Below are 23,043 nucleotides of genomic sequence, written 5' to 3'. Positions count from 1 at the left end.
TGATGACTAAATGTTTGAACCATTATATTTCCTTTATAACTGTTAGACATGTTTTTATGAAAACAAGGTCCAAGAAAATATCTTCAGCTTGACTAAAAAGCACATCACAAATTTATGTCATCCTAATGTTAAACCAAGGAAACCTTGTATTTGTTTCAATATTAGAAAATTATAAAGTATAGAAATATATTAATACTCTATTTAATAAATATCAAACATCTAGCAGTCCCAAATAGTTTAAAGTCATTCTAGATAGAAGGGATAAGATCTGAAGAATTTTAAGATATAGGTTAGTCTGTTAGACAATATTTTGAACAAATTTTAACAAATTACATTTGGATTAAGTAGATCATATATTAATTTATTTATGTCTTATGCTTCAGCTGGGATCTTAAATCTGTCATAATGCTACAGAGAAGAAAAATATTTTAAGATGGATGGAGATGGGACAGTTTGGAAAGAAAATTAAAAGTTTATGAACTGATCTCATATTCCTATGAGAAACAAAATACACACTTCTCATTAAAACCCTGTGGCACCTTGATGCAACTATCACTTGAGTAGCATCTGGCAGCATCAGGTAGAGTTTCTTGAAGACTCAGATCTTTTGGCTTCTAAAATAGTAACAAATAACCCAAACCAGTCTTTTTTTCTGAATCATCATAGCAGGATTAAACAATCTGTACAGGGAAGCAGATTTTTCAAGAAATTTTTTATGTATGACTCTAGAGAAATGATGTGGCATCTAAATCACTAATATAAATCTAGTGAAAATGTCGCTTTATTTGCTATGTGAGTTGTTTAAAAGTAAGTACACAAAGAATTTGACAATCTGAATCTTCTGTTTATCTGAGAAACTGTACACCTATTCCTTATACTTGGAGAGAGATTTCCTGTCAGCATTCATGAATTTCTCTCTTGACCCTGAGCAGCAAGAGATATATTGCAAAGGCAAATGTTTAAAGTTTATATCAATATACACGTGGGACAAAGGTAATTTACTCAGTGAAGGAAGAACCCCCTGCTACATTTAATCATGCTCAAGTACATGGGAAAGTGCCCTTACAGCTGTTGTTTCTCTCTGCCTTTTTAACCCAACTGTTGAGAAGCCCTTTTCTTCTCATGAAACACCTTAAACCCAAAGCCTAATTAAACTAGCAAAACAGCACTAAACCTGGTGGGCAGACTTATCTCCAGTCACTACAGTTTGCAATTAGATTTTGAGTGAGGGTACAGGAAATCAATGTTATGTTCACCCCTTAATGAGAACATAAACACTTCCATATTAAAGGATTATTTTCTTAAAATCCCCACAGGTAGGCAGGGGATTCTTGCACCTGCGAAAGAACAGAAACATAGCCAAGAAAATAGTGGGAAGCAAAACAAAAAAATCTCTTTGTCTCATGTGGAAAAAGGTATTTTCCTCTCTCCCATGATTTCAAGAAAAGCCAGATGAGGACAGAAAATAACAGTATGTATATATGTGGTCAAAATAACAAGGTCAGGGTAAAACTCAGAGCCATTTTGCCTCTTTAGAACCACCTGAACCAGGCTTGTTTCAGTGTACTGATACAATAGATAATAAAGACACAAAGACAGAGAAGTCCATGTTGGCATCAAACACCTTCTACTTTTGATCATCAGTGAATACAAACTGGAGTGTCTTGGTGGAGGCCAGTGGGACTTCATCACCTCTGATCATATGACAGCTTGGCTGATTGTATTCTCCAGACAGAAACTGCAAGTGTATATTTTGGGGCTTTTAGAGAGGGAAAAGCAAAAGTAAAATACCTGTGGGAGACATTCTGCACAACAATAAAGACTGGAATCTGCTGGAAGACTGAAATTATGAATGTCCAATAGCAAGGAGTCTCACACTCAGCTGCAGATCTGCTGGTACCAACACCATCACTGAAGATCCCTCTAGTTAGAGACTTCATGGAAGTAACCTTCCCTTCCTCATGAAATTTGGGAATTGTATAATGAAAGAAAAAAGCTTCTCCTTACAGTATGTAATTTGCACAGACTGACTCTCAAGTTTCTCCTCCACTCCCCTGTTTGGACCAGCAACTAATACTTTGTGATCACTAGCCTTGTTTACTTCTGCTTTTCAATTCCATTTTATTCACTGTCATTTAAAACAGAATGAACTATTTTTATTTTGGATGTAGTAAAATTAGATGGTTTTATTCTTCCAGACATATGACTCCTAAAAATGTATAGGGTTGGTTTAAAAAGCATTCATTGAGTGGGAATGACATTTCTGTTGGGTCTTAGGTTTTCAGCACGCAAGGGAGACAGGGTACTGAGTTTTTTAGAACAAATTTAAATATAGAAATGAAAAGTCCTTAAGAATGTTATAGCTAACAATGTAAGCTCACTTTTGCTCTTTTGCTGAAAGGGATTATATTTAGGTTTTTTCCCTCCTTCTTTATATTTGACATGTTGTTTACAGACAGTTTAGCTGTTTTCCCCAAAACATAATCTGACTGGCATTCTTCTTTCTGTGTGGGTTTCTTCCTTTTACAGAGGAAAAAAATCTTTACACTTCCCCCCCCCCCCCAGCCCTTGCTTTTTTTTGATCTTAAATAAGGAAAAATGTTTTCAACCATGCCAGTTACTCTATCTAGAGGGACCATGACCAACACAGACAACCCTTATGAGGTTAACAAGACTAGAAAAAGGTGTTTATTCACATGGAACATCTTACAATTAAATATCAAAATTGGATGTAGTCATTCAAATAATTTAATTTTGTTTTAGTCAGTTAACAAGATTTCAATGCTGGTTGCCCTTTAAAAAGCAGTTACTCATGAAGCCATACAACTTAGCCATCACAAAAGCACTAACATGCTTAGTTTCTTTTATTAATGTTATGTGATTTTTTTTTGGTTTTCTACTTCACTAACATTTCAAGAAAAACAAAGTGATTGCCATGTGGTACAGTCAGTTCTGCAATGGCAGCACAGCCTTTTATTCCCAAATTCTGAGATTTTTTTGGATTTACACAGTAGCCTGTATTTTCTCTGAAGGGAATTATACATCTAACCATAAGCAGACACAGTTTCCATAGTCAGTTTGCCTATTGTATGATACTTGGCTGTAAGAACAACAAATTGAAGGCTTGTCCTCCTTCTATTGCTCCTTTTACCTTGAGTTAACCCCTCTGGTAGAAAAAAAGAAAAGGTGTGGGGGGGAAAGGTATAGAGAGGGATGTGGAGGGGGACAAAAAAAAGCCATGGTAGAGAATCACAAAATTACTCCATTTTACATTTCAGAAAAGCCAAGATGACCAAACTTCTGCTTCAATCACCCTCTATTGGAAAGCATCAAGTTTATGTGTCTGTTCCTGATGTAACTGAGCATGCAGGAGGAAGTGGGGAAGCATGAACATTTCACTGCCAGAAGAGACTGGTATCTATTCCATAGACCATTGTCTTGCATTTCATGGGAGAAAAAGATCTGATGAATAAGTGCATCTGAATTTTTTGACTATGAGGAGCAAAAAAGGACTCTGTTCAAAATTACACAACATCCCTCTAGCATCACACCAAACCTCATAGATTTTTCTGGGAAGGTACAAGTGTCATAAACTTATCAGCAAGTAAAAATAGGGACTGAAATTAAAAGACTTTACTATGTATGAGCAGTAACCTGACTTATTTGCCCCATAAGTGGGAAATTTTTTCTTTTTAATTTGAATTAAATAGCTTTAAAATAAATCTGTTCCTTTTGTGTAATTGTCATGTAACAAGTATAATGGGACAAGGCTGCTCTGCAGTTCTATGTGACCACAGCTAGAAACTGTTTACTCAATGCAGAATTTTGTTCTGTAAGCAGATCGCTTCTAGTTATTAAGTTATTAATTATATATTGAATATATTCACTGTGGGCTGAAACCTCTATGTAGCCTGAATATCTTAACTCAGAGGTGGACAGGTTTGCTCTTTTAGGAAAGGGTGAGAACTTACACTTTTCAGAAATAGATTCTGAGCTACACTTCTGAAATCTTGGTCCCCATTTTCATCACAATGAAAGAAAAAAATATTAAATTATCTAAGTAACAATGGATCCACAATCACTGCTTTAAAATCTACATCCCAATGAACTAGTTGGAAAACGCTAACACATCCTTTTCCTCACATAGTAGTGCCAAGAGATTTTTAAAAGACTGAAAAGGCAATTCTATCAAGCTTCAATATATAATTAATTCTTTTACTTTTCAACTCCCAAACAAAATATTAAGATAAACAGCTTGACTTGGTATCAGGCATTGTTTATCGTATGCTCTCCTTTACAATGCTACAGCTTTCACAGTTCTGTTTGTCTTGCATAATGTACCGTATGTGGGGCAGTGAATTACATTCCTTTCTAAGAGACCATGCTGAATTACTATTTCTTTCCCAGGACTCAGAGGTGAATAATTGCACCTGTCCTCCTTAAGCAGACAAAAGACATTAAGTAGCAGCCAAATGGAAAGAAAGATTTAAAAAGAAAATCACTTTATAGTTTGGCAGGAAAACAACTCAATCCAACCTTTCACCCAGCTGTATACAATATGAGGATTTCTACAAGCGCAGCTTCTGAAGAAAATGAAGTCTTCAAAGAGAGACTGCCCTAATAACAAAGCAAAAAATTGAGGTGCTTTCTAAAAGTTTAAAAGATCCTACTTTTGAAATAAATCATTGACAATACAAAAAGAAAAAAAAAGAAGAAAGCTCAATGACACATCTAAGTGTTTATGGGCAAATGTTCTCATTTACAGGATACAAACAAAGAAATAAAGTAGGATGGGGGAACGAACAAAACCACATGGCTTTTCCAAGACCACACAGAGATGCAGGAGGAGAACCTAGCACAGAGCAGAAGTGAAGATGCTGGAACTTCCTGACAACCTTGACACTGTGTCACAGGTTCATGGTATCATTTAGGCTGGGAAAGACCTTTAAGACAGAGTCCAACTGTAAAGATTCTGTGACCATGCTGAACATAAGGGCTGAGTTTTGCTCTCCCTGACTTGCAAGCAGCTGGCAGAGAGATCTGCAGTAGCTCTGGTTTCAGCAGAGCAAGCCATGCTGGCAGGCATCCAGGGACAGGTCACCAGGGCAGAAGGACAGAGTCTCAACAGAGTATTTGCCTTTGGTGCCAGGAAATTCCTAGCACCTGACCATGCCAGAGGGCTAATGCTCAAAAAGATGAGAAAAAAGCATGAAAAGTGAAAATACTGAAGAGAATCTCTGCAAAGACCTTTGTAATATTTCCAGACCCTTACGATCTTTTTCCTCTGGCATGGAAGCTGACTGTATACCCAAGGAAGAAATGTATTCGTACATAAATGGAAAAATATTCTGCTCCTTGTGAAACCTAAAGGTTGTCAGCCTCTTCAGCAAAAATCCAGGCAGTCCATCTTACAGCTAAAACGTTAAATGCTATGGAAAACTACATTAAAACATCCACAGCCCCCAAATAAAATAAAAGCAGAAAAAAGGAAACAAAGGAGCGATGCCTTGAGGGGAGATGCCCTTGCAGAAAGTAAGTCTCTTTTCCCAAAAGCACAAATGCCTGTATTTGACATCCTTAATGAGAACCTGATACAGCTTAGAAGAGAGACACTGGTAGACAGCAGAGAACATAACTGACCATACCTCCTTTCAACTAGAACCTTTGGGTTTCACTAAAACACCTCCATCACCTTATAGTTACAGATTTTAGAACAAAAGCAAACACTGCCTAGTTATATACTTGGAAAATATACAGAAAAGAGCCAGGTTTGACAGATAAGGTACCAACCTGGAACGAATGAAAACCAAAGCTTACTGCCATTCTTTTCCTCAAACAGCTTAGGGTAGGATCTCTTTCAGTGCCATTGCTTCTCTTCCTATTTTCTGTCCCATCCAGTTACACGCCTTGTGATAGGGACTTTCTTTTACAGCATTTTTGATACAAATCTGAGGTCAATAGAGTCCTTATCAAGGAAAAAGTCAACACAGCACTGTGATGAATTGTTTCCTGGATTTCAGAAATAGAGCCTGTTATTTTGTGGATCTCTGTTTTTCCTCTCAAAATCTCCAACTCCCACCTTCAAGAGTGATGCAGAAATACCTTCTACACAAAACCTTCAGTCTCCTCAAAATGAAGTTCTCCCACAGAAACCTTAAAACTGCACAAAAGTAGATCAATTAATGAAAAACTTGCCCAAGACTGAAATGCAGATCACAACGTCTCTCAGATGTTTCTTTTAGAGGAAACCCAGCTAATAAAAGCAAGAGCAAACATTTCAACAAAGGTGACAAAGATGAAAAAGGTGACAAAGATGAAAATTTAGATTGCTTAAAAAATTAGGCATGCAAAGAACTCTAGGATTTTGAACATTTTTAGATCATGTGCTCTAACAGAGTGTTTAAATCACTGCTAGAACACATGTCAGAAATCAGCAAGGGACAGATGATCTTTGGTCAGCATTTGGGTTTACAGTAAAGCAACATTTGAAATTTATCAAGGGTAAAAAAACTGAAATGTCATCAAAAGAACATTTCAATTTTGACAAGTCAATATTTCCCACAGACATGCATTTCTTCCATCTCCCTTTGTAAACAGAACTCCCTGTCAACAGTGCTGCTGAATAGCATCCCTGGTGTAAATAAATCCTCAAGGCAAGGATTTATTTACAAAAGGAAATTTTCATCCCTTATGCCTTCACTGAATTGGGTGGGTTTATATTAAATCAATAACCCCAATTAAAATTAACAGAGAAGAGTCCATCAGCAAAATGATTTGAAGCAGTATTTGCTCAGACTAGTCCAAAACTCTTCACCCTTGGAGGCTGCAATACAAGGAAGTTGCCTAAGCGTGTTAATTATTTAAAATGAAAGCAACACAGTTGCTGGCCTTTTGCGATAATCAATCTTTCAAAAAGTGTCAGGTGTCTCCAAAACATGTGACAGGTTGGCAGTTTGTAGCATCAACTGTCAAGCCCTAATACCAGGATTTTCTCTGGAGCCTGAAGGAACTCATCACCTTAACTAACAAATCCTAAAGACAACCTGTCTGGCTTACTGAAAATGAGATGGAGAAGCTAAATTAGAACCATACATCTCCTATTTGCTAAATTAAAGCAGAAAACCAAAACAAACACGGGAAGCGTGTATATACATATATATAGACACACATTCATGAACACAGACAGAAATGCATATAGAGATATGTATATGTAGATATATATCTGTAGCTGTAAATTACAGACATTTACTAAGATCTGTATTTACTGCCTCCTACAAGCCTATTTTACAGTCTAAATTTAGGGAATTTTCTTAAAAAAAAGAAAAGAAGAAATGAAGAAAAAAAAAAGCAGCATCTGGTTTGGGTTTTTAAAGTCTATTAAAAATACCATCTTTCTGTCTTCTTCTTCTTCTTGAGTATGCAAGAATAAAAAATGTAGAATCAGCAAGAAAATTGTTGCTTCCCATAGAGTCTGTTTAAAAACAAAAAACTTCCCATCTCTTAAATGGTTGACTTTATTAGTGTTTGTAGGTGATGAGAAACTTTCCAGCAGTAGTAATTTTACCAATAAGTAAGTGCTGTGGATATATCTGTGTAAGTACTTTCGGTAATTTCAAAGATCTCAATTATATTTCCCATGAAGAAATCTTTCTTCTTGAAAATAAGGCGCTAGTTATTTACAGGGGATTTTTTTCCTAATCCTGCTAGCATTAATTGTTGAAAAAAAATTTGTCCTGTGGTTTTTGCATAAAATTTGACTCTTTTTTGTTAAATAACACACAGGAAACAAATCAATAAAAAGCATCAACAAACATCAATCTACAAAATTCTTAATCTGTTAAGATTAGGAGAAACAATGGCAAAACACTATATGTGTGATGTGTAAATGAGTAGAGGATGCCAGAAAAAATAACATTAAAACACCACTTACAAATAAAAAAACCCCAGAATTTTGTAACCAAACATTTCTAAACTCACTTACGAGGAAATTCTCCATTTCCCCAGACTTTCTGAAAAATATTTGTTGCAAGTCAGTTGAAGGGTTTTGTGTTATCAGTGCTCTCCCTCCCCTCTGAGAGGCACTGCCCTTTTGGAGCAGGGCATTCAACTTCAAATTGTAATTGCCATCCATCAAAAGTACTCCAGAACAGAAAAGCTCACTTGGCCAACCTGAGCCACCCATGGGCAGTGGCCTTTCACACACTCCACAGATCTGGCGGGCAGCATCCACAGCACTGTCCCTTTGCAGGAGCCAAGCAGAGGCACAGGCAGCATTTAACACAATTATTACAGCATCATGTACACGTTTTTAAATAAAACTACTCTTTGAGGTAAAATGCAATTTAACTACTTTGGCTAGAGTTCTATATTGCTGGTGACTTTTCCCTACAACCCTTCACTAAAGTTCCATTTCAAAGCTTAATACACAAAACAAATATGCTGGGTAACTCAAAGGCGGAATGTAAAACCCATTGGTGGATTTTGTGATTTTTTTTTTTTTAAGGCCTGGCCAAGTTTTAATGGGCTGTCACACACGAATTATTATGAAAGCACTACAATGAACTGAGCTGATAAGCTGATCTGATCAGAATTAACTGCATGTGATTGCTGCTTTGAAAAGCTGGCCTAAAGAGGCAGCATTGAAAGCAATCTCACAAGTCACTGGTACCGCTTGCCTCAGCTATAAGTAAGCACAGATGGTGAGAAAAGTTAATTAAGAGACATATTTGTTTGGGGGTTTGAAATTTCCACCCTCTCTTCTCCAAAGAAGCCAAGCCACAGTGAAAATGTGTTTTACGTTAGCGGCCTAATAAGTTCATGTTTTTGAGGCTCTGTTCCTGTAGATGGAGGTAATAGATAAACAGAATAAATAATTTATGTCAGCAGTTAGCATATGGATTTGCAGCTGATCACTAAGCTACTCATTGCACCTGATAGCTACAACATCTTGTCAATTAAAAATATTCCTTTCTCCACAATCCTTCATTACTTTTCTCCTAACTGGTACAGCTTCTCTCTTACAGCACAACTGTACCTAGCAATGGAGATGTCATCCTTTTGATTCCCACTTTAATGACTGCCTCTTTACTTTATACTCTCACTTGTTCTTGCAGGATTTCACGAGGAACATGTCAACAACTACATAAAATAGTTTCTGGTGATACACTTCTCTTTTAATTCTGGTTGGAGCACTCTTTCCTACTTCTTTCCAGCCAGTGCTTGATCTTTCCCAAGATTTATCAACGGGGGAAAGCTGGGGCTGTCACCAACTTTAGAAGATCAAAACACATTCTTTACACTTTATTTACTGTAAGATTGTGACCAAAGTGACATCTGGCAGATATTTTGCTCAATGGTCCTTCAACAGTGTATAATTTCTGGAATCCATTTCCACTTTTTTTCATCTGTGGCCATTATAATGACAAGGGCCAACAGCACCAAAGAAATACTGGCTAGAGAATGGTAGGGAGCAATCTCACATGAAAGGCTTATGAAGGTAAGAAAGGGTTAACACCAAGGACAGAGAAAGCCAAGACTTCAGAACTGCAAGTGTAATTGAGAGGTTCTTAGAAGAGACACTTCCAATTCATGCCTACTGTACTATTTATTTCCTTTCCCATCGCTGCTGATTATAAGGATGTGCATGTGTAAAAAGAAGTTTCTTCCTCTCTAATCAGACCAGCTCTACTCCACGAATCCACAATCCACTGTTCGTGACATTACAAAATGAATCAGGCAGGAGGCTCAAGTCAGATCAGAAAGTGACAGCTTTTGTTTAAACAGATATCTCGGAAATTAGTGATGACAGGATTATACTGCATAAGCATTTCACTCTTTGCACTTTCTCTCTAAGGAGAGGTGCAACAGAATTATTCACTGGAAAGATCTTAGTACTAAAAAAACCACAAACCAAACTTCATTGCTGATCTTTTCTACTTGTATTTCTAGAGAAAAAAAGGTCTGTTTGGAATAGGACACTGATGCTATGTATTGCATGCTTCCTGAATTTAAAGAAGGGTGCTTCTTAAAACATTATCTTTGCATTATAATGTATGGTCATATCATATTTGGTATGATGCGTGAATTTGGTATGCACCAGTAAATTGCTTCTGTCAGTCTTATTTTGCTGTTATAGAACCAACTTTGAGTAGAATATTTCACTTACAAAAATGTGTTCCCTAATTAGGTTTACATTTCAGAGAACAGGATCATATCAGAAAACTAAAGATTGATAACCAACTCCAGCCCTGCACTGAGAACCTTCCTACATCATTCTGCAGAGATTTTAGCCAAAAGCCTGGTCTGTGGGATTTTTAAATATATATATACATTTAAAACTAGTAACTTAGCTATTATATACATGTATACATACAAATTGATAATTGTATCTCACAACCCCAGGTGGTTCCTAAACATTGTATTATCTAATCCCATAAATATGGCAGGTTTTCTAATTTATAAATGTATACAAAATAAATTGTTTAAGTAGTCAATCACTGAGAGCTCACTACAGATGTTAATCCAATTTGTGTGGTAATGATCAGAACAGTCAGTTTACATAAAGCATTACAGCTGTGCAATGCTGCAGTCCAGCAGTTCTGTCATCAGCAATGAGGCTTACCTACCTGGAACTGGAAATTTTTCCGATGGACTCTGCATAGTCATGCTGACAGTGAGTAAGCCCTTCCATTAGACTTGTCCACAGTGACAGCCTTGCTCCCTTTCTGCTTTCCTATCCAAGGATTGTCAGCGGAAACGTGTAAAAGGAGCTACAGCTCCTTCTACTGGGTCTTAAGGTTTCTAAGATTAAAGATTTGAGATCCTACTTTGAGGGCTTGCAGAATTGAGTGGAAGAATGCCAGCAGTGTCTCATAGCACTCTGCATCACATTTTTTTTAAATTCTGCTTTTCACATTCCAACTAACAGCATAATTTCAGAAGCAATCACGCATTTAAAGAAGCCGTAGAAAGAAGTCTGGGGACAGACTGTTGGAATGGGGACTGCTAAGCAAACTGATTGTCTGATCCATATATGACATCTCAGATGTAACAGCTTGTAAACATTATGGGTAGAGCTCCAAATAATAACTCTACAGATTTAACCAATCATGCTTTGAAGGCTGTCACTGATCTAGTGGAGCATGACCAAATCCTGTTAGAGTGCAGAATGGATTCTAGCTGAAAGTCTTACACACGCTGGGTTGGGTATCTAGATAAGGATTTCAAAGACATTGTGCATGCTACAGAGATGTATGCACATGGAGAAATTAATACACACAGCTAAATTCACCACCCCGTGGGCATACAACAAAGGTTTCAAACCCTGCAGGGTAAAACACTCTGCAGCAGTTCTGTCTGCTTCATCAGAGAGTATCACATGGCCAAATTCCTTCATAAGTAAGGACTGACTTTTACAAAGGTGAGCATGGCAGGTATCTGAGACTGCTACATGAATATCCAAGAAAGGCATAAAAGACTCCCTTACAATTTCAGCTGGAATACTACAAAGCTGATGAGATCTGTGTTTGTTTTCTAACTTTACAGATTAATTCCTTTAAAACAACACTACAGTCTAAGAAGTTGATTTGTTAGAGTTAATTCAATGAACAAGATTTCTGAAGATCTGTGAAATTCTATCATCCTTCCAGCAAAATGTGGAGAAAAGGAAATGAAGTGAGTCTTTGAGACTTTGGAAAAGGGTAGGAAGCCTGTGTGGATGTGAAAGTGCTCAAAGGACACTATCATTCAAAGGTTCCTATCTTGCCCAGCAGGGATAATCAGAATTACTTTGTCTATTTTTTATCTTCCTGTGTGAAGAAAGTTCAAGAGAAAAACATGATTAGGTGTCTTCTCCTATTCTGAGCAATACATGCTGTATTTTTCTGCCTGTAAGCCTCTGAGTGTGAATGCCAGAAGAATTTCAAGCCTCTAATATCAAAAATAATTTACTATGTAAGGACCATCTACCACATTATCATTTATATTAGTATACACAGATCCTGCGGGGTATCCTGCTTCCCAGTATAGCTAGAAATTAGCACCTTCTTGTTTGTTCAAAAACTGCATTGCACTGTTGACTGGGTTGATATGCAGTCTGTTGTTCCCTTAGATAATTCAAGAGCTGAAAAATTACCCTGTTTAAACAAACTTCCTATTCCTTTCTCTCCTAGGGTGGAAAGACTGTTTTTAATCAATTGTTGCAGCACTATGGAAGAGAGATGCCAAGGGTGCTCTCTTTTAAAACAAAATAAAAACCCCACCTTTGGCTCTGACATACTCAGGACCAGCCAGAGTCATAAGGGTCTCTTAACACTGCACTGTGTGAGATATTTTTTCTTTCATTTAGATTTAAAAAAAAAGAATTAGAGAATTGATTTTTTTCTTATTCAGTTACATTTGGCCCAATTAAAATTAATCTTTTTTTGTCTCCTTCAGCTTTTCTCCAAACAGTAGAGAAATCCAAAGCTTTTCTCTTGGCACTGTCTTCAGGGACTAATATCTTTAAGTACTCCAAGGGTAGATCCAACTCGCTGACATTTGTCTGCCTTGAACTTGCACAGTGCTTGTAAGTTTGTTAGCCTCCAAAGTGTCAAGGAACTGCAATGATCTTTAGACATATTCCATGTGGGAGGTTTTGCAGAAACAGCTTCATACAGCTCTACAACCTACAACTTGTTCTGCTGAACCTGTGTCAGATGAGGGCAAATAAAATCCTCTGAAGTAAAGCAGGTATCCAGTTGAGCACGTAATATTGGGAAGATTCACAAATAAAGGAGCTCCCCCACATCCAGCTTTTATTATTCTCATTTACCATAAAAAGGTTGGTTTGAGCCCAGATTCAACAAATCCAAGTGAGAAACAGGAACCAGACTAACTCGAACTTTATAATATACAATGAATCAGATATCCAACGAAATATTAAGGCTTTTTTTTTCCTCTTGGAAACTTGAAATTCATTTGATGCTGCAGAAGGGAGGAGCTGAATTTCCTGGAGTGCCTTGCCCAGGCCCTGCTTATGGACTCCCTTAGAGAATACAGAAGTAGGGAAAAAGCATGTGATCACAGTGGTAGACACTGCAATAGCAGCTAACCTGCTACAGCTTCTTACCACCAGCTTAAGAAATCTGTCCAATCTCTGCTGAGCAGCACTGCAACAGCTCCTCAGATGAGCCAGAACCAAGAAATGTGCCAGGTTTTGCAAATGTTTGAACCCACGGACACTGAGGGCAGGGCTAATCAACCAATCTGCACAAAGGTTTATGCAATTCTGCACATTCTAAAATCTCTGCTTTCCAGCAATCAGATAAATCAGCTTCCAGACTGATGTATCACTTCCAGTGACTACATATTAAGATGCTCAATGAAAACAAATATCGTACTGATTATATGTGTATAACCTACAGATATTGTACTACAATTCTAGTGGAGCTACCCTCAACTTTATTCTAAACAAAGGAAAGAGGAACTGTGGAAGTAGCTTGAAAAGACTGAAATTTCAATTCAAATTTTAAGCTCTCTTCCAGGCAGTAGAGGATTCTTCTTGTATGCTCTTTTGCTAAGCAGAGTCAAAGCTTGAGTCACAGAGGGGATAGTGTTTATTCTAGCTGATCAAAGTTAAGGAGCAGTTAATGATTTGAATACCCACAGTTTAAGATAAATTAAGCTGTCATGCAATTCTTTTTGAGCTATCATTCTAAACAAGGAAAATATCTGTGCCCTTGTGATGTCAAATACTTTTTATTTCTTCACAACAGTTTTTATCATTTTCAATGACACCATAATGGAAGTGAGCAAACAGAAGAATCCATAGAGATGTTTAATTTATTCTGAGAACTCATCATCCCAGAAAAAATAGTGAGATTTGCAAATTTATTCCTCTCCTTTATTTCAATTACCATGTTAATGTTCGAGGCAATTTCTAACCCAAACTTCTGGCCAGAAGTCTGCTGGCAGGTAAGATAGCAAATCTAAATCAAATCACAAAGATCTTGCAATAAGACTACACAGCACAATTTCCATTCTGTACCAAAAGCTGCACTTTCCCATTTCCCTACTGGAATTCACTATAGGATGGCAAAACTTCATTACGTACACACAGCAGGAGGTTAAGATGCTATGTCTTTTAAGAAGTTCTATAACCAAATGTCCAAAGCTAAGTTCAAATCCAAACATTAAAACAACAAAGTGTGGAGTGGGGAAGAAAGGAAGATTGCTTACACTAATGAGATTTTCCCCCATTAACTCTCTTGGGGTCTTTCAAAACCAGAAACTACATCAATGAAAGGGCTCTGCTATAAGCAGTCAACAGTACCAATATGACAAAATTCACCATTAGCCTATAGTTGTGACCCTTTCATGACTGTCAAATTAAAACACACAACAACACTGAGCCACCCTTCCACATTCTTTTTGGCCACCAGTTCACGCAATTATAGAAGACCAGTAGTCTTTGCTTAGCAACAAGATTGCATGTTCACCACTGATCACATTAATGATAAAGTAGTGAGTCAAAACAAATCTAATGATGAGAAGAGATGCTCTTCTTCTCTGACTAATCCACACAATTTAAAATGTCTGAAATAGAAAGAATAATTGATTCATCTTACAGGCTCACCAGAAACAGAAATGAGGCCATCTGTAATACTGCTTTTCAGACTATGTTTCTGACACCAAAACCCAGGCAAACAACAATAATTTCATGCAAGGAGAAAGAATGCTAAATGCACAAGAAAGTATATATTTTTACTGAGGCATAAAACTTTCACATTTGCTTATGTCTAAGACTCATTCTAATATTTTTTTTAGAGTTTGGGTTAGTATATGTGAGCTGTTCTGTCTGGCATGGGATATAAAGACTGCTGGAGAAGGGTGCTGAATCATCAGCCCCTGAGTGCCTCCACCTCCCAGGGAATCACAGAGTTCATTCAGGTAACTGCAGAAAAGGTTTTCATTACTTACAGCAGGATGTCCAGCACAGTAGGTGTAGCTAGCATGAGACTGGTAGTGCAAGCTTGCTCTTGGAAAGGTGTATGTATTCCAAGCAGGTTGGCTGCTATTCCACTGGGAGCTAAAGCCAGGGCTCATGGTCACTCTCGATTTACTGTTTTGGTACGTTCTCACTGTGGAGCTGGACTATCAAAAAAGAAAGAAATGCAACGTAAAAATAGCTTTTAGGGTAGAATTCAAATAATGCAGCTATAAATCATCACTGTGCATACAGATAATGCCACATGGTCTGGAACTAAGTTGAATGTTTCCTGTAAGGAGCTAGGAAAAGCAAAAAATGTATTCCATCAAAGATATCAGTGAAAGAGCTATGTCACTGTAATGCCCAAAAGGAAGACTGATGACTGTTCGACTTCAGGCTGGGATATAAATCAAATGGACAATCAATAAGTGACAGAAGTAAGGGGATGTTCTGAAAATGTGTAGAAGGTACAATCCCAAGATTAATTGTAGAAACTTCCATATATTTTTATTATATTGACATTTATTGAACAACTGATCAGTTATGGCCGTTTTACAGAAAATGGCAGTTTGGGGCCAATGTTTAGATCTATTTCTTGAAGACTTGGAATCCCATCTAGGGGCAAGCCAAAGTTGAGACATCACAAAACTACATATCAAATGTGCAACCTTCTAAGCACACTATAAAATTTCATGACATTCTAATTACTTAGGGAAAAAAATCAAAAACCTTGAATTTTTTTTTTTAAATTCAATTATTTAATCTGAAAGTAACCTGGACTACAGATATGTAAGTCACATGCATTCTTTCTGTCCTTCTCTCATTTTATTTTAATTGTAGCTTTCTGCTTCTAGTCCCTTTTTTATGAAAAATATTCTTAATAAACATCTGCACTGTTAGGGGTGGTTTATTAGGGCAGCAAAAAAGAATCAATTTTCAAAAGAGTAGAAGATGCATAGGAGTGGATGCATTTTTAGCAGGTATTTAGGTTGGTCTTCAAAGACATGCAAATATACTTTTTATTCCATATTCTGCTCTTCATTTGGGTTTTGCTTGCTTTCTTTTTATTGGCAAAGGTGTTCTAAATTTCCCATGCAAATTTACCCCAGCTAATTGTGGTTATTATAAAACTAAACCTATTCTTTTTAGAGCATTACATTTATGGTGACCTTGTTTATGCAGTAAAAGCTCGAGAAATACGAACACAAATAATATTTCTTAGAAATGCTTATAAACGTCCCTGTTAGCAAATTGATGCTATCAATTTCAAAAGCTATATTCAAGAATGACACTTCATTTATTTTTACCCTCCTTTCAAAGACAACTTTTATACATCATATGTGTAGCATTAAACAAATATCAATATGGGCCACCATCAAACAAGGTGTTTCACATGATCCAAGACCATTCTTACCCTGAAGTGCTTACAAGATAAATGAGAAGGTCAGGGAAAGGATGAAAGAGCAGAGTCTGGGGTAGAAGCAGAGAAAACAGCTTCATAAACATGACTTTCAGTTTGATTTCAATGCTTCAGCTTAGTTTCATTGAGAGAGAATTAGAGAAATGGAAGGAAAAGAGGACAGAGAGTAGACATGCAAAAAGGTTTCAAGGACACATTCTAGCTGCAAAAATATGTGGGTTGTAGTCTTTCCAGTTTTTAGTACTGTATTTAGACCAGCTGCTTGCAGAAACTAGAGGCCATGCTGGCATGGGCTGAACATGCCCTCTTCATTTAATTTAATTTTCAAAAGTTTAAGTACACAAAGTTTGCCTCAGTTATCAATTGCTGTATAAACTTTAAGTTCAAGAAAAGGCCAAACGACTTCCTGCATGTGTTTATTTCCTGTGCCGCCGATTAGGAAGCCTGAAAAGAGCAGTTTCCGCTCACCAGCTCTCAATATCTCGACAGATTCGCCTCCCGCCCCCACTCCTAAGAGAAGGATTCCTGCGGTGTGATTTCTAAAGATTTAACTTACGACTAGCTGAACACAAAGCGTATGAATGAACACTAAAACCCACACTAAACTCTCATTAGTCACCGTGTGTGACAAGTGGTTACTTTGTTCTTACAAAAGGCTTTAGGAGAAAAAAATATCTGCCCCTACAGTTAAAGGGGCTTATTTGAAATAAATCTTTTTGTATGAATTTAAATCATGACAAATCAAAGGAAAGAGGCTATAGCTACAGCTAGGAAAAAAAAAAAAAAACAACCAAAAAAAAAAAACAACTGAGGAGTTTTAATGTGGGGTTTTTCTTTTTTTTCTTTCCCCTTTTACCCTCTTTCCCCAAAGAGCAGAAACTGCATTTTCTTTCTTTTGACATATTACTTATCTTTCAGATCACTCCTCAAAGACAAGTCTTTCTTTCTGGGCCCTGGTAGACTTGCTTCTACATAAGAGATGAAGGCTAGGTTTTGTTTTGGCCAGATCAAGTAGGTTTTTAGCCATAATGTACTTTTCCGTGTACATTTCTCCCCTTCATAAACATCAGATATTCAAGTGTGGCTGCTTATTAACTCCTCTTGAGAAGTTGATCCCTGATTGAATATTCTGTGAACGCTGAGCTATTTTATCCCAATAATAACTTTGCTCCTTCCTATTTTTTTCTGATGGGTTTTCATTGTATGGACCAGTGGAAGGTATCTGTGGCTGATGGGATGTAAAGGTGCATTGTCAGCTGTGATATTTGTTAACTGATTATTTTCACAACAGCAGCGAACTCCACTACAGTAAGGAGAGATCTGCCCCTGGCACTACACAGATGTGCACAATCCCTGTTCACTTCTGAAAGAACAGGTCCAAAAATGACCCTGTTTTTCACACAGACTGCCTGAGCTGCTGGACAGCCTTCTGCCTGCTGCCTGGCTTTTGTTTGTGTGCTACACAAAATGCCCTCCCTGTTCTGCCCCCATGCCGGAGGCATGGTTCAGCCCCAGCACTAAATCCAGGCACAGAGCTGAGCCCCTCTGCCCTGTTTCTATTCCTCCACACAGGGTGCATTAGGAACAGTGAGGCTTTCACAGCACCAAGGATGCAGAGGGTGTCCTACCAGTGCAGATCTCTCAGGATGCAGAGGCAAGAAATGAGACCCCACAGACCCCTCAGGGTGGCCGGGAGCCGTGGGTGAAAGGTCCCTGAGAGGAGACCCCTCTGCTGTGAATAGCTCTGGTCAGGACCACCATGTCTGAAGCCATAAAAGCTGCTCTTTTGCTGCTGGATTCCCTCCAGAAAAAACCCAAAACACATAGCAAAACAAAGTCAAAGTCAGTGGAGACACTCACAGGATAATTGGCTTTGAAATCTTGAAGAAATACAGCTTGTCTGCCAGAAAATAGGGATCTCTGCACCACCAGCCACAAAGTCCCAGGACAGCCTGGACCCCTCAGGTGGTCAGGGAGCAGGGATATGAGACCAGGGACTCCAAGAGTTGATGGTTTGATTTTCTCAGCTCAAAACAAAACACTGCACACCTCTGCAGCCTTCTCAGCATGGTGAAGAGGCAGCTCTGGGAGAGACACTAGACCAACTGGGAGAGCTGGAAGGGGACAATGGTGCCTGGGGGCAGGTGCCCAGGTGCTGGCAGTGCAAGGCAGCCCCTGCCAGGTGAGGCTGGGGCCGTACCCTGCCATACACAGCCATACTCAGCCATTCCCAGCTGGCTCCCGGCCACCCACACACTTCAGGGCCCAGCTGGGCCCTGCAGCCAAGGCGGCGCTGCCTCTGGGAAAATGGATCTTGGAAAGAGCAAAACACTGCCTGGGAGTGAGGGGGAAAAGTGAGAAACTGTCCGTGAGCACTGGGGGAGAGCAGGAGGAGGGTGAGGAGGCTCCTCTCAGCCCCTGGAGACCCCACCTGGAGGAAGTGTGGGACAGGATCTGTGAAGAAACCCATGCTGGAGGAGGTGAAGATGTCCTGAAGGAACTGTGGCCTACACCAGAGCAGAGGATGAGCATGAGGAGCTGGAGAGGGAGAACACCCAACCTCCCTGTGCCAGCAGGGATGGGAAGCAGGCTCAGGAACAGAAGAGTGAAACTGAGCCTGGGAAAAAGGCAGAGGGAAGAAGGCGTGAGTATTGTCATAATTTTCCCTTCTTTCTCACTATGCCAACTTATTTTAACTGGTAGTTATTTTTCCCACGTGGAGTCTAGTTTTGCCTGTGAAGGTAATTGCTAAATGATCACCCTGTCTTTATCTTGACCCATGAGCTTTTCCACCTTATTTTCCACCCTGTTTGTAGTAGTAAAAGAGGAGTAGGAGTAGAAGAGCCTGTGGATGAGCATATGGTGGCCAGCAAAGGTAAGCTCACCACAAACTGGCAGGTCTTGTGGCACGTGAGCTTTTACTCAGGATTTAAAGTGTCTCTCTTTCCCCTTAACTACTGATTCCATCAAGAAAAGGAATCACCTCTCCCCATAATCCTAATGTCTTATTTATAGCTCTTAGGTTGTCAATGGCAGACCACAACTGCCACTTCTGGGACAAACCAGTCACCTTCTCTCAGAAAACTTCTGCAGAAAATTATCAGATTAAAACAAACAAAACCCACCATCAAACCCAAAACCAACCCACAAAAGCTTTTGCCCTCCTTGTTAGGTCTTGCCAGAAACAAGAAATATTATAAAGCAAGAGGAGAATTTTTTTTTCCTTGAGCAAGCCAGCCCAGTGCCTTTATACCCCAAAGGCCTAATGCAATGTAAAATTGAGATCAGTAAAATTTAAATGTCTAAGCATATTTTAAAGTATAACCTTTTTTCTTTTTCCTGTGCCTTAATTTCTCTGGTTTATAAGGATGGATAATCTTACTTTAAAACTTTTAGAGTAACCTTTTCCTTGTGTTTGTAAAAGATTTGAATAGTTTTGGACATAAGCATGAGTGAAGTAGAAAGTGTTATTAGTATTATTAGTACTTTTTGAGCTTAACTGCTTTCAGTTCTTAGTTCTTGTAATAGCTGATGTGTGAAGTCTAACAGTGGAAAAAATGGAACATAGTATTTATGGAACACTTTTTATCATCAAAGCACTGTGCACATTTTAAATGGTGGTAATATTTTTGACTAGTGCAACATTTCCAAGTTTTAAAGAAGTTTATAGTGGATGTAAGAACTAGCAGCCTCTCCTTTCTATTCAAATGTGAATAAAGCTCACCCTTTGACTAGGACATTAAACAAAACTGATATTTCTGATACAGCCTTAGTTTTTGTGTCATCCCTTGCCCTCCACTCTTTTGCATTTCAGGGTCATCATGCAGTAAAGTAACAGGAAAACTATGTGCTAACTTCTGAATTTCTACACCATGTCAAATGCAAGATTTACTACATCTATCAGACACCTTTCTGCCAAACATTACAAGATGCCATGATTATTATTGGCTTTGGCACTCCAAAAGAAGAGAGAGTCTCAAATGTTCTCCTCCACACTACCTCCTGACTAACATTGACTTGAAAAAAAACAAAACCAAAACCAACAAACATATGGGATTAAAGAGGTGTAAACATCTGAATTCAGCCTCCCATTTCCTCATTTTTTAAAAGCAACTTTACAGAGCTATGATGTCATTTTCTTAGCCCACACAATTTGAGCTGTTTTCAGTCCCCTGGATTTTCATTATTAAATGGTTCTGCCTTCAGCTGCATCTTCTGGGTTTTTTGGTTTGGTTTTTTTTTTCTGAAAGGAATTGTGATTGAAAGGGTGTCCACCCTCTTCCCATATCCCTTCAAGGGATTTGACATCCCCTATTTTGGATGCTAAAATGATTACAGAAGATGGGAAAAGCCAAGGAGAGAAACTGCCATTCTGGAGGTACTGCTTCCAGAAACTCTATATGCCTGTATTTGGATCAGGCCATGATGCAAAGCACAGTCCTGGGCTCTTAAAAGTTTGGATGCTTTACAAAATACTACTGTTCCCATACTAGAAATCAAAGGTTTCCTATAACCTGTAAAAGTAAGAAATGAAAATAGCTTCCTTGGAACATTATTGCATGAGCTAAAATGTTGAGGGTTTTTTTTTTACGCTCAGAGAAAATATAAAACTGGCAAACCAAATCTGAAGTTAGTTCATCACAGAATCCCCCTGAGAGACCTTAAAGGTTTAGGAAACTGAAGAGTGAAGGCTTTTTTTCCTTTGGGGTTGTTATGAAAACTAAACATGGAAGATATTGCAGATTGGTTTTGGGTTTTTTTAATGGCAAAAAAGAGGAATTTTGTGCTGCTACTTTCCCCAACATAATCATTCACCATAGCTTGCAAATCTTTTACTGTCTAGGACCAGATTCCATCTGTTTCAGTAAGAAATGAGTTTTTAATATTTGGCCATTGAAGATTTCAAGTTTATCAAGTTTGTCTCATAACCTTTAAAAACAAAACTTTAGAGACATGACCAAATTTGAGAGAAACATTGTTTTTCCAGACATGGGATTGAAACTCAATATGCTCTACCTGGAAAAACAGGATCAACTGAGAGAAATAGCATTCCACTTAAACCACAGTGAAATGATGAGGCTGTATTTCATACCTCGGCATACATGTAAGATTGCAGCTCATCCAGTGAATCCAAAAGCACTGAGCATTTGCCCCACATCATGCCAAAAGCCAGGATGTGCAGCCCATCTGCCCCCTCCCAGGAACTGAGAGAGGAATGCTCTCCATGGGATTGCCTTGCTTGGCAGGCAGGATCCCTGCCAGCCAGGTGAAAGGGACCCAGGTCTGCACAGCTGGAATACTTTCAGCTGGGGCCCTGTACAAATGCTAACGTGGGAGACTTTTTAGGATAGGTCTCAAATAACTCAAGGAATGTAGCCCAGAAAGAGATTTTGCCTTTCATTATTTTCCCCCAGAGTTATTATGCCTTGAAAACAAAATATATATGGCTTTCACACTTTCTGGTTAGAATTGCTGTCATTTCCAGTGACAACACTGTAATTCATGTTGTACTTTTAACTGTTGCTTGAATCCCAAGAGCATTTTTTTCCTGGGCAAAATATGAAACATTGCTCTTGTAGTTACAAGAGAGTGAGCAGAGGAGCTGAAAAAATGAAGGCCTTCACAGCTTGAGGAAGAGGCCATGAAGAGGCTGGTTTTCTGCCATCTTAGCATCCACACCAGGGGCAAAGAATTATTAAGAGGAGATAGGCCAGTGGTAATCCAGATTAAAGCCTTAAAACCTCTTGACAACCTGTATGGGACACACCAAAAATGTGTGTGTTAAAGCAGTGAAGCATTCTGTTAACCCAAGATGAGCATGAACTGAGTGTTTCTAGTAAACTCTGGTAAGACAGAACTGGCTAAGACTCTTTCACAGATGACCTGAATACTTTTGATTTCTAAATGTTACCTGATGATTCTCCAAGCAAGAGACCACTGGGTTTCAGTCAACTTCTGCATACACACCCCTCTCCAAAAGCACTACCACCACCAGTTCTCAGCAGGCACAGTCAGTGCAAAGGCAAAGAGTCTCAAGAAATGCTCCTCTACTCCAAACTAATTTCTCTGGAGTAAGAAAAGGAATTTTGCATGCATAAGAGATGCCTTTAATGGTTTTGATACCCATATAGTACAAAGCCATAGGGAATGGGGATATTCATGCTTCTGGACCATGCATTTGTATGTCTTCCTTTCACAGAAAGGAAAATGAAAGGTGACTTTCCAAAATGTATGTATTTTATTTGTTTAACTTTGTTACTCTCTTTGTAAAAAGTAAACTGGGATTAAAATGTATTTCTGCTAGATTCTTTTTGGTCTAGTTTAAACCTTTGATTTACTTTTAAACACAGTGAATATCTTGACTCCAAGTAAGGCCATGTCAAAGTTTCTTCTGTTCCGAATATTATTTAGTCAATGTATTGTGATAAATTTAAATCATAACAACCTCAAAAGGACACTGACTATGACCTTGTAATGGTAGGTCATTAAGTAATTATTTTCTGAAAATAAATCACACTGGTATTTGTTAAATTTATTCCAGCCTTTTTGAAAACATCACAGTTGCAATTTAAAGCAGTGAAGCATTCTGTTAACCCAAGATGAGCATGAACTGAGTGTTTTTAGGAAACTCTGGTAAGACAGAACTGGCTAAGAC

General features: G+C 38.3%; 1 protein-coding gene across 5 annotated transcripts in view; it reads right to left on the bottom strand.

Annotated features, from left to right (window-relative positions):
• The window catches only part of RBMS3 (RNA binding motif single stranded interacting protein 3), a 705,639-nt gene that overhangs the window by 476,693 nt on the left and 205,903 nt on the right, over positions 1–23,043 (bottom strand). For all 5 annotated transcript variants that reach the window (XM_077177065.1, XM_077177068.1, XM_077177076.1 and 2 more), the window contains one exon: positions 14,959–15,132. In XM_077177065.1, coding sequence (XP_077033180.1) covers positions 14,959–15,132 — 174 coding nt within the window. The remainder of the gene's footprint in view (positions 1–14,958; positions 15,133–23,043) is intronic.

Source organism: Agelaius phoeniceus, chromosome 1, assembly GCF_051311805.1.
Source record: "Agelaius phoeniceus isolate bAgePho1 chromosome 1, bAgePho1.hap1, whole genome shotgun sequence".
NCBI classification, from domain to species: domain Eukaryota; kingdom Metazoa; phylum Chordata; class Aves; order Passeriformes; family Icteridae; genus Agelaius; species Agelaius phoeniceus.
Note: the sequence above shows the minus strand (reverse complement) of the source record. Positions and strands in the feature narration are given on the sequence as shown.